Source organism: Cervus canadensis, chromosome 29 (assembly GCF_019320065.1).
Source record: "Cervus canadensis isolate Bull #8, Minnesota chromosome 29, ASM1932006v1, whole genome shotgun sequence".
Classification (NCBI taxonomy): domain Eukaryota; kingdom Metazoa; phylum Chordata; class Mammalia; order Artiodactyla; family Cervidae; genus Cervus; species Cervus canadensis.
Window position 1 is genome coordinate 23,852,332 of NC_057414.1, and position 11,666 is coordinate 23,863,997.

General features: G+C 41.8%; 1 protein-coding gene across 2 annotated transcripts in view; it reads right to left on the reverse strand.

Moving 5' to 3' along the window:
- ZDHHC13 (zinc finger DHHC-type palmitoyltransferase 13) overlaps positions 1–11,209 on the reverse strand; it is a 51,202-nt gene extending 39,993 nt beyond the window's left edge. Inside the window, exon 1 of one of the 2 annotated variants that reach the window (XM_043451138.1) lies at positions 11,098–11,209. Coding sequence is in view for 1 of the 2 variants with exons in the window: in XM_043451137.1 (XP_043307072.1) it covers positions 11,098–11,124 (27 nt within the window). In the remaining variant the exon portion in view is untranslated. The remainder of the gene's footprint in view (positions 1–11,097) is intronic. The other variant, XM_043451137.1, reaches the window with a different exon arrangement.
- Between the last annotated feature and the right edge of the window lie 457 nt (positions 11,210–11,666).

Consider the following 11,666-nt stretch of genomic DNA (forward strand, 5'->3'; position numbering starts at 1 on the left):
AAAAAGACTCTTGAGAGTCCTTTGGACTGCAAGGAGATCCAACCAGTCCATCCTAAAGGAAATCAGTCCTGAATATTCATTGGAAAGACTGATGCTGAAGCTGAAACTCCAATACTTTGGCCACCTGATTCGAGGAACCAACTCATTGGAAAAGACCCTGATGCTGGGAAAGATTGAAGGCAGGAGGAGAAGGGGACAATAGAGGATGAGATGGTTGGATGGCATCATCGACTCAATGATCATGAGTTTGAGTAAGCTCCAGGAGTTGGTGATGGACAGGGAGGCTGGTGTGCTGCAGTCCATGGGGTCACAAAGAGTCAGACATGACTGAGCAACTAAACTGAACTGAGTGGGAAAAAAAGAAGAAACTAAAACAAATGACCTAAGTTTTTGCCTTAAGAATCTAGAGAAGGAAAGTAAACCCAAAGTAGAATGAATGAAACAATAAGGATAGGGAAATCCATGAAATACAAAAAAGAAAAAAAAATGCAGAATCACTGAAACCAAAAGCTGTTCTTGGGACTTCCCTGGTAGTGCAGTAGATGGGAATCTGCCCATGGTTCCATCTGTGGTCGAGAGATTACATGGGCCATAGCGCAGCTGGGCCTGTGTGACACAACTACTGAGCCCACGCTCTAGAGCCCACAAGCCACAGCTACTGAGGCCCACACACCTTAAGCCTGTGTTCCACAGCAAGAGAAGCCACTGTAATGAGAAGCCCACACACTGCAATGAAGAGTAGCCCCTGATTGCTGAAATTCAGAAGCCCGCCAAAGCAATGACGACCTAGGGCAACGAAAATAAATAAATAAATAAAAATTACTAAAAAAAGAAAAGAAAAACATAGAGTGTAAAGTTTTTCTTTAAAAAGCTGGTTCTTTGGAAATAATAAATCAATAAAATTGATAAACCTCCAGACTGACCAAAAATAAAGATGTCAATGACATATAGTAGGTTTAAAAAAGAGGACACTGTTATAAGATTCTGCAAACACTAAAAGGGTAATAAGGGACTTTTGTGATCATGTTTATGCCATTAAATTCAATGACCTAATGAAATGCAAAAAATTTTCTCAGAACACACAAGTTATCAAAATGGAATTAAAAAGAAATGAGTAGCACTCTATCTATTAAAGAAATTGAGTTCATAATTGTAAAACTTCCCAGTAGGGACTTCCCCATAGTCCAGTGGCTAAGACTCTGTGCGCCCAATGCAGGGGGCCCAGGTTTGATCCCTAGTCAGGGAACTAGACCCCACACGCCACACCGAAGGGTTCACATCCCACAGTGAAGACCTGGCGTGGCCAAGTAAATAAATAAAAGTATTAAACAAACAAAAACTTCCCATCGAACAAAAACAAAACAACTCCAGGCCCACGTAACTTTTAACCAGCAAACATTAGGAAAACATTCAGGGAAGAAATGATACCAACTCCTTCAGAATACAGAGGGATTGCTTCCTAGCTCATTTTAGGAGGCAGCATGATCCCGAAAATAAAAAAACCAACAGACATTCTCAGTAACAAAAACTACAGACTTAATACCCTTCATGAATATACATGTAAAGATCCTAATGAAATGTCAGCAAAATTGTATTCAGTGATTCAAATATAAAAAGCATAATATACATTACAACCAAGCTTAAACATTTCAAAAGGAATCAGTATAATCCATCATCTTCACAAAATAAAGATACTCAATTCAGCAGAACAAAAGCCTTTGACAGAATGCAACACCCATGCATGACAAACACTCTTCCCACACTAGGGAAAGAAGGGGATTTCCTCAACCTGATAAAGAGCATTTATAAGAAATCTACAGGGCTTCCCTGGCAGCTCAATGGTAAAGAACGCACATGTCAATGCAGGAGACACGGGTACGACCCCTGGTCTGGGAAGATCCCACATGCTGCCAGCAGCTAGGCCCACGCACCACAGCTACTGCGCCTGTGCTCTCGAGTCCAGGAACCACAGCTACTGCGCCCATGCAGCCTGACTACTGAAGCCTAAATGCAATGAGAAGTCACCGTACAAGAAGCCCACGTGCTGCAACAGAGAGCCGTTCCCTGCCCTCCACAACTAGAGAAAGGCCCGCACGCGGCAACAAAGACCCGGAACAGCCAAAAATAAATGAATCATTTTTTAAAAATCTACAGCTACCACACACTTAACAGTAAAAGACTGAATGCTTTAAGTGTAAAGACTGAGACGAAACAAGAATGCCCACTATCACCACTTGTCATCAACAGTGTAATGAAGTCCTGGCCAGAGCAAGAGCAAAGGAAAGAAAAAGTGCATACAGGTTAGAAAAGAAGCAAATCCACCTTTATCTGCAGACATGATCATACACACAGAAAACCCGAAGGGATCTTTTTCAAAATTTACAATAGCATATACAATATAAAATACTTAAAAAGACTTTCTACTGTATCCAGCATGTTTAGTTGCATTTAAGGGAGAGGTTCACACCAAATATCTAGCAAATCATTCCTGGAAATCCAAACTGGCTTTTTATTTTATAATCTCATCTATGGTAAAGATACCATAAAGCTGTTACCAGACTTTTATCCATCTTACTCACCAGACCTGTCTCTGAACAACTTCTCATTGTTTAAAGTGAAGTCGCTCAGTCGTGTCTGACTCTTTGCGACCCCATGGACTGTATAGCCCACCAGGCTCCTCCGTCCATGGGATTTTCCAGGCAAGAGTACTGGAGTGGGCTGCCATTTCCTTCTCCAGAGGATCTTTCCCAACCTAGGGATCAAACCTGGGTCTCCCGCATTGTAGGCAGACGCCTTACCATCTGAGCCACCAGGGAAGTCCATGTCCCCTTGAGCCCCTTTTTTGGGGGGTGGGGGCGGGGGTGGGCAAGAATACCCGAGTGGGTTGCCATTCGCTTCTCCAGGAGACCTTCCTGAGCCAGGGATCGAATCCAGGTCTCCCGCACTGTAGGTAGAACGCTTTACCACCTGAGCTACCAGGGAAGTCTCATTGTTTAAAAACAACTCTGAAAGGATGAATACACATCAGGAACAGAAAACTGAAGATACGTGAAATGTGCTTACATCAATTCTCCAGGAGTTCCAAAAGAGATTAAAGAAATGATAGATTTACTGAAAGAAGTTCACAATCCCTCAAGAGGTTACTCATTAAGTGATCAGTACTTTTGTTCTAAGTTATCTTACAGTTAAAGTGACCTCTTGGTGTATAGTTCTGTGGGTTTTAACACATGTGGAGTCTTGTAATCACTACCAAAATCAGGATCCAGAACAGGTCCAACACCTCAAGAGACACCCTTGGGATATTCCTTTTAAGCCACATCTCTAGCTCAACTACCTCAGCTCCTGGCAACCATGGATATGTTCTTCATTACTCACTTTTTTCTTTCCCAGACTGTCAAACAATGGAATAATGCAGAATATAATCTTCTAAGACTGGCTTCTTGCACTCAGCATAATGCTGAGACTCATCCAAGTTACTGTATGTTATTAATAGTTCCTTTCCTGCTATATAGTATTCCATTACATGAATGTATCACAGTTTATCCATTTAAACAACCCACCTGGGTTGTTTCCAGCTTCTGGCAATTATAAATGGAGCTGCTATAAACATACATTTTGTGCGAACATATGTTTTGCTTCTCTAACAGTGAAATTTACTTGACCATCTGGTAAGTAGACGTTAAATTTATAAGGAATTGCCAAATCGTTTTCCGGAGTGGCTGGACCACTTTGCATTGCCATTAGCAATTACGAGAGTTCCACTTGCTCTGCAACCTCTGGCACGGATACTCTCTCGTCAGTATAATAGATGTGTAGTAGTGTTTCATCAGGCCTCAGACTGAATATCCCTAATGGCTAACGGGGGCTGAGTGTCATTTCATGTGCTATTTGCTATCTGTATATCTTCTTTGGTGAACTGTCTTTTTACTCATTTTTTCAATTGGGCTATTTTCTCACTGCTAAGTTTTGAGAGTTCCTTACATTACACACGCTAGACATAAGTAAGTCCTTTGTCAGATATGTGATTTGTAAATATATTCTACCCATCTGTAGCTTATCTTCCCATTTCTTAAGTCTCTTTCATACAGCAAACATTTTTAATTCAATGAAGTATAATATAGCGATTTTTTTTTTCTTTCATGGATCATGCCTCTGCTGTCACTTCTAACAACCACTGCCTTGGGACCACAACTCCTCTGCTCAGAGAGGAAGTTCTCCTCCCTCGGAGTTTCAGGTGCTTGTGCTGCCAGGAGACCACTTTCCTGCTTCCTGAACCTGAACTAGAGGACTTCTCCACGAGCACTCCTGTCTGCAGGGATGCTCACTGCCAGAGTTCAAGTCCCAGGGTTGGGGGTGGAGGAGAGGAGGGGACTCAGATGGGAAAAAGGCAAACTAGCTCCTGGTTCAGTGGTTTTTCAAATTCTGGTCTTTCCCCCTGCTCTGCCTGCTACAATTTTCTTCTGCGAATCCTTAAAGAGCATTCTATTCTATCCAGTCCATTCAAGGGGACAGACATGTTGGAGGGTTCTTTGCTCCTTAGCCAGAGCTAGAATCACAAATGTTTTTTGAATACACAAGTTCTGACTTCTCTGGTAAATTCAACCTCACTGCATGACACTCTTATTTACATGCACACCCTCACATAGATAAATATAAACATATACGTAATGAGATTAAAACATCAAAAGGACATCAGGATTCTCTTCACCACATCACAGTAATTATAACTACCTCCAACTAAAAGAAGACAGAGATCAAGGAAAGAGTTAAACTCTACTCAGAATTTCTTCAGTCTCAATAAACAGCAGATATAGATAACAGAGAAATCAGTCTGCTTTTTATATAAAACTTAAAATTTTTTAAATCATAAAGTAATTCACACTCATTTTAAAGCTCCAGCAATTACAGACCTGAGCACTTTAGCTGATATTCTGTACTCTTTCCCTCCCAATCTTGTACCAGTAGAGATACTATTATTAACAGTTTGGTATATATCCTTCCTCACTATCTGTATATACTTTAATATATATATAACATCATAGAGTTTACACAGGTTTTTATGATTTTCTTCTTATATTTAACAAAACATCTTCAAACATGGGATTTGATTATATAATTATTCATCAACTTGCCTGTCTCACCTAACAATATATCATGTACAGCCCTGGGGTCAGTAAACAATAGTTGTTTGTTTGTCTACAATAAATAAACAACTGTTTACAGTTGTTAGTTGTTTACAATGGAATATTATTCCATTGTAAAGATCTAGCATAATTAGACGTTAGACATGCAAGCTGATTTTAGCATTCACTCTCTAAACAACCCTATAATTAACATCGTATACATTCTCTAACATTGATTCACCAACACAGAACTGCTGGGTCAAAAAAATATATATGTATTTTAAACATAAACAGATACTGACCAATTATCTTCCCTAATTCACATTCCCAGCAGCAAGTATAAGTGTTCTTTTTCCCAAAACCTCCCCATAACTGAATATTACCAATCTTTTTACAATCTTTCCAATCTGATGGCTAAAAAACATGGCATCCTGCTTTGCATTTCACGGGCCCCTAGTTGTTTATTGTTTATTGTCTCATATTTTCTCTTTGTGGGTTGCCTTTTCATAGTCTGTTTTTCTAGTGGATTATGTATCTTTCTTCCATTTATACATTAAGAAGATTAAGCCTTTCTTTATATACAGATTTTTCATCACAAATAAATGTTGTATATTATATAGATAAAAATGTATTACTTCAAAAAAAAAAAATGTATTACTTCTCATTATGCCTCAGGGCTTTAAGGACATCAGTTTCATTTTTCATGCAGAAAGTTGAAGAGGATTACACATTTCAATATAAAGAGCATTTATTTATTATCAACAGTTTATTCAGCAATTAATTACTGTGTTTTTATGACATGCAAAGCATTATGCTAGAACACAAGACATCAGTGCATATCCTCTAGGAGCTAAGTCTACCAGGGCAGCTGAGTCAGAGACAAAGAGATACTTCAAGTGGTAACTGAAGCAGTATGTGATGGAACGGCAAAAATTGGTGATCAAGAGTAGACAACAGGAGGTACCTTGTGTTCATGTCGTTTTTGCCTAAATCCAAATCAGAGTAAAAGCTAAAAGTGATTACATAAACTCAAAGCCGGCGTCAAAGCCAACAGTCTCCAAAGCGAGGCAAGTGCACTCCAGGCCAAGCACTCAGTAACCCATTCGGGAACAGAAGAAAATGTTAAAGTTGCTGTTATAATGACTTCTGTATGTTTTACAAAGGGGGGAGGGAAAGCCACAAAAGTTTATAAATTTGTCTTCTTTAATCTTTATGAGTTTTTAGTCCTGGAGGACTCATGCGATCTGTATATCCAGCAGGTCACTCCTCATGGTCTGTTTACAAGGTAACTTGGGGGCAGCGTAAAGGTCCACACCCAGAGGGGTTACAATGGGACCTTCACCATATTGCGGCATTCATCAGGCTAATTCTCAAGGTATATTACCTAATTTTAACTACTAACTAATTTTAAAACTATCCTTCCCAAAATAAGCAAGTGGCTTACACTGATTACTCCAAAGAAACGATAAACTGAAATAACAGTAGTATTGATACAAGGTCAAGCAAACAAGAAGACGGCAGAGCTGACACTTGTCGTAACGGGTGCTCTTCACTGGCCACAAGTGCAACAGAGAAGGTCTGATCTGATCTAACAGAAGGCCAGCCTCCCTCCAAACAAATGTTCAAATTATCAAAAAGGCTGATCTGAAGCAGACTTATATTCAGTATTTTTAACTCAAAACCTTACCATGAGTATATACTGAGCTATTCACTTACGGGTACAATTGAGAAACACACTGTCAAATCCGGTAATAACATGATGATATGGATTTGGAGACTGGCTCCTTCTCCCAGGCCCCGGGTACATCAGAGGAGCTGAACTTTTTACGTCCCAGCTCACCACATGCCCCAGGATCATCCCTGTTAACACGTAAGTTAACTGGTCAGGGGCCAACAAGGGACAACGAACTGTGGTCAGTAGTATCTGGATGATCTTGACTGTGCAGCTGGAGGCCTCAGCTTCCAGCCAGCATGCAGTGCACGTGCCTTTCATCATTCCCTTAATCTCACAATACAGGTCATCGTACAATAAGGAAAACTTTAATTCCTGCTTTTCACATTGCAGGTGGTTTACTCTAGGGGTGCAAGCCCAAAGCTGCTTTACTGATAGGACTGCATGATCAAAAAGCTTAGAGGACACAGCTGTAAGCTATGTTCTTTGCTCTAGATATCACTCACTCTCAACATTCTGCCGTAAGAGCTACAGGTGAGAAAGGAAATGACCTGCTTTGCGGGGAGGTTAACTTCAGGACAGTCACATAAAATGTTTACAGAAAACCACCATGCAGTCCCAACACAAAAGTTAGAGCAAAGTTTGTCGCGATCCTACATCCTTCTTAGAAATTACTTGCTGGTTTTTTTTTAAGTTTTCTCTAGTTATTTCCTTTTTACCATGTTGAAAGGTAATCTCCGTGAGAACAAGGTCCAAGTCTCAGAATTCAGGTTGGCTGTATGATGGTAGCTAATCATCTACCTGATTTTGGGCTTCAGTTTCTACATTTGTAAAATGATAGGACATCAATGTAGCTATAAAGTTATTTCCAAATCCATGTTTACAGTTCTAAGAAGAGCTGTTACAGTAGTTATTATTGACATGTATACTGGTAAAGGCATCACCGCATAAGCAAACACCCTTCGTGGCAGTGGAAGCCTAACTGATATATGGCTGCCTACAATATTAGGGTAATAGAATAGATCGAGCAATAGACACCAGCAAACTCATAAGAGTTTTCATTAATCATTCACTTAGGGAAATGTAAAGAACACCTACTATATACCAGTCAGGGTACTAGGTACTTAGGGATAAAGGATGAATAAGACAAAATTCTTGCTACAATCCATTCATTCATTCATTCACCAGGTGTTTCTTGAATGCCTCCTGTGTGTCAGTCACTGTTCAAGAAACACCTTGATATGGCCCTGAACACAATAGACACAGTTCAAAATAAGAAAAAGAAAAGGAGGGGCAGGGATACCAAAAAAAAGACTTGTAGCTAGCTGAATACTCTCCTCCACAAGGAGCAGAAAAAGCAGAACAAGATATTATAAAATTCTATAAGACAGCTATGAATACATCTGTGGTGACTATTATAACAAAGTCCCCAAGTTCTTTGATACTTCTCCATCAAGAGGAAAGAATCTACATCCTTCCCTCTCAAATCTGAGCTCTCTGACTACTTCAATAATAAAATACCACAGAAGTGACACTCGGCCAGCGATGCTCGGCAGGCTCAGGCCTCAGAAATCAGCAGCTTCCTCTTTCTGTCTCTCGAAATAGTCACTCTTGGAACCCAGCTGCCATGCTCTCCAGAGGCCCAGGCCACGTGCAGGTGTCCCTGCTCAAAATCATCATGACATGTGACTGAGGGTACCACCAAATGATACCAGCCTGAGTCATCCCAGGGGACAAGTCTTTCCAGCAGAGGCTCCAGACATGGTGGAACAGAAACAAACCATCCCTGCTTTACCCTGGCCAAAATCCTGACTGCTATGATTTGGGATGATTTGTTACACAGTAGTAGATGACTGGAACACAGTTAAGATATAAGAGGTATTTTTCATGTGGAGATACCTTGAATCCAATTACTTTTTCTATATAGTATATAAGTACCATTAAAGTTAATTAACTAAATAGAAAACCAAGATCTAGAAAACCATATTTAAACTCTCATGAGGCTCAAAATCCTGACGATTATCAAATAAAACAAAGAGAGATCAGACAGATAGCCATTAATATTTCTCATGGCATTAACAAATACTCTGTATTAACAGAGTTAAGTATCCAAGTTTATTCACTGGGCAATTATTTACAGAGTATGTTAATAACATTAAATGCTGAGAAGAAACATAAAGGAAGGAAGGAGGTTAGGGAATGTTGCTGATAGTGGCTATGATGGGGAGGGCCTGCCAACATTGCCGTGACATTTGTGTCAAGACCTTACAAAAGTGGAGAGAGTAAGCCATGTGAACATATGAGGAAAGAGTTTTCTAGATAGAGTGAATAGTAAGTACAAAGGCCTTGGGGCCAGAGTGGCTTTGGTTGATTGAGCAAGAAAGCAGTATTAATAAAAAATGAGGTCAGAGAGGAAACTGGGGGCCAGAAAGTAAAGGCAAATTCTGGTTAAAAAAAAAAAAAAAAAAAAAAAAAACCTTTCAGCTGGAATCAGAGGAACCAAATTCAATCAGAGCAGGAATGTTCTTGTCTGTTTCGTTCACCAATTAATCTCCAGCACCTGTAACAATGCTTAACCCCTGGTAAAAGGAATGAGGTCTTGGCTCTGTCACTTAGCAGCTATTAGCCTTTTAACAAATGACGACTTTTTTTTTTTTTTGCCTCACCACAAAGCCTGCAGGATCCTCAGTTCCCCAACCAGGGAATGAACCTGAGCCACGGTAGTGAAAGCACTAAGTCTTAACCACTGGACCACCAGGGAAATTCCATGACTCCCAACTTTTTGAGCCTCAATTCTAATCTTTAAAACTGTAGTAACAATCCCTCCCAACCTCACAGAGTCACAATGAGGATTAAGAATACAGAAGTATTTTGCAAACTGTAGAGCATCGTATACAGGTAAGATCTTTACATTATTATTGAAAAAGTTAATAGCAATTATTATTAACAACAACAATGATCTCTACCCTGTCCCATTTAATCTCAACCTCTGAATCATGCTCTCCCTCCATGTGGCAGGGAATTCAAGCAGGGCAATCTTTCCTGAAGCACCAGGTAATGAAGTTTAAGCACTTAAAGGCTTCTGTAAATAAGTGGTAGTAATTAAGATATGATAATAACTTTTCCTTGAAACTCTAAGGGGGAAGAAAACAAACAAGACAATTTCCATGTGAAGGTTCTACACTCTTTTGTAATATCTGGTCTGCTTGCAAACCTTTTTTATTCTATCAAAATGCAAGAACATTTGACAATTTCCCTCCTGTTTTGCTCCTCACTTAATCTTACATCAGCTTGGTGAAAGAATGGAGGGAAAGGGTGAGCATGAGCAACAGTCTCAAGATGGCAAAGATGTTTTTTAGAGAGGCCAACTAAGCCAATCATTTCAAACTGCTTGAATCCCACTTAGGGACAGAAAAATCTACTACCCAATTCACTCCAGCTGGAGACAGCTTCAGTTTTCTCATCTGTAAATGGGGATTCTATCACCTTAAGGATGCTTCAATTCTGTAACTAAATAATGCACACAAAAGCATTTGGTGTATATATACGCTAAGAACTCACTAGACCCTGGCTGAACCTGAGTATTTTTCATATATTCAACAAATACTAAGTAACCATCTATAATATGCTCAGAACCACAAACAAAAAGGATAAAAATCTAGTTCTCCTGGAGCTAACATGTACCTCCTGTCACTCCCCATTAGCACCTCCTGTTTTCTGAAACTACATTTGGCTTCCAGCACGACCTCCGCCACACACAGAGTCCTTTGGGATTCTGCAGATAGCTATCACGCACCTCCCTCTCCACCCCGCTTTCTCCGGCCTAAACAAACAGCCTCAGATACTCCAAGGAGTAAGCAAGGATATGGAAATAGGGAGCTGGAACAGGGCTGGGTGGGGCGAAGGCAGGTTCCCAGGCGCCTCGGCCGAAAAAGAAATGAATAAAACCTCCCAGACTTCAGGCCAAGGTCAAGAAGGGCTGGTCCAACTCAGGTGTGTCACCTGACACCTCTCCCAGGAACGGCTTCCCTCCCCTCCCAGGCCCACAGCGGTCCCGGCCCTGAGGTGGATGAGCAAGAGCCGGTATGGCACTCATCCCTATGTCTTCGCCGTTTCTTCCCGGTCGCCTCGGAGAGAATTCCCTGCATCATTCTCGGCGTTTCCAGGCTTCCCCCTCCCTGGACCCTGCCCCTCCGCTCCCTGAGGCCCCTCTGAGAGCTACCTCACACCCAAGCTCTCCGTCTCTTCATCGCCTCAGCTACCCGCCGGGCCCCGGAGACGCTTGCGCCCAACCGCACTCACCTGCGAGCCCAGTCCCGGCCCCTCCATCTCCCCAGTGGCGGCGGCGACTCGACAAAGTGGCGGCGGCGGCCCGCTGGCCAGCCCGCCTCGAGCCTTCTCTACTCCCACTTCCTCCTGTGACTCCGCCTCCACCGCCTCCTTGGCTCGAGCGCTGCGCCGTCAATCGGCCTCGAAAAAGCCAATCCCTGTCCTCCTCTCGGCTGGGGGCGGGACTCTCGCGCTGCCAGGGAGGCTAGTGGAGAACTGCGAGTCGGAGGCCACGCCCACGCCCCGCCCACGCCGGTGCTAAGAGCCGCCGGCCAAGGCTGTGCACTGCTCGCCCAGGTAGGTGTCCACCTGTCCGCACGCCTCATCCTGCCGCTAGTACAGGTCCAGGATCCGGCTGTTATTCCAAAGTCAACCACCATCTGCCGAGTGCAAATCGGGACTTAGCTGTTTAATAGTTAAATGGCCTTTCTGTGAAATCGTCTCTTAGCTTTACCTCAATTTCCACATCTGTGAAATGGAGAAGACGAGGGTACCTATTTCACAGAATTGTCATAAGGATTAAACGAAATAAAGCATGTAAA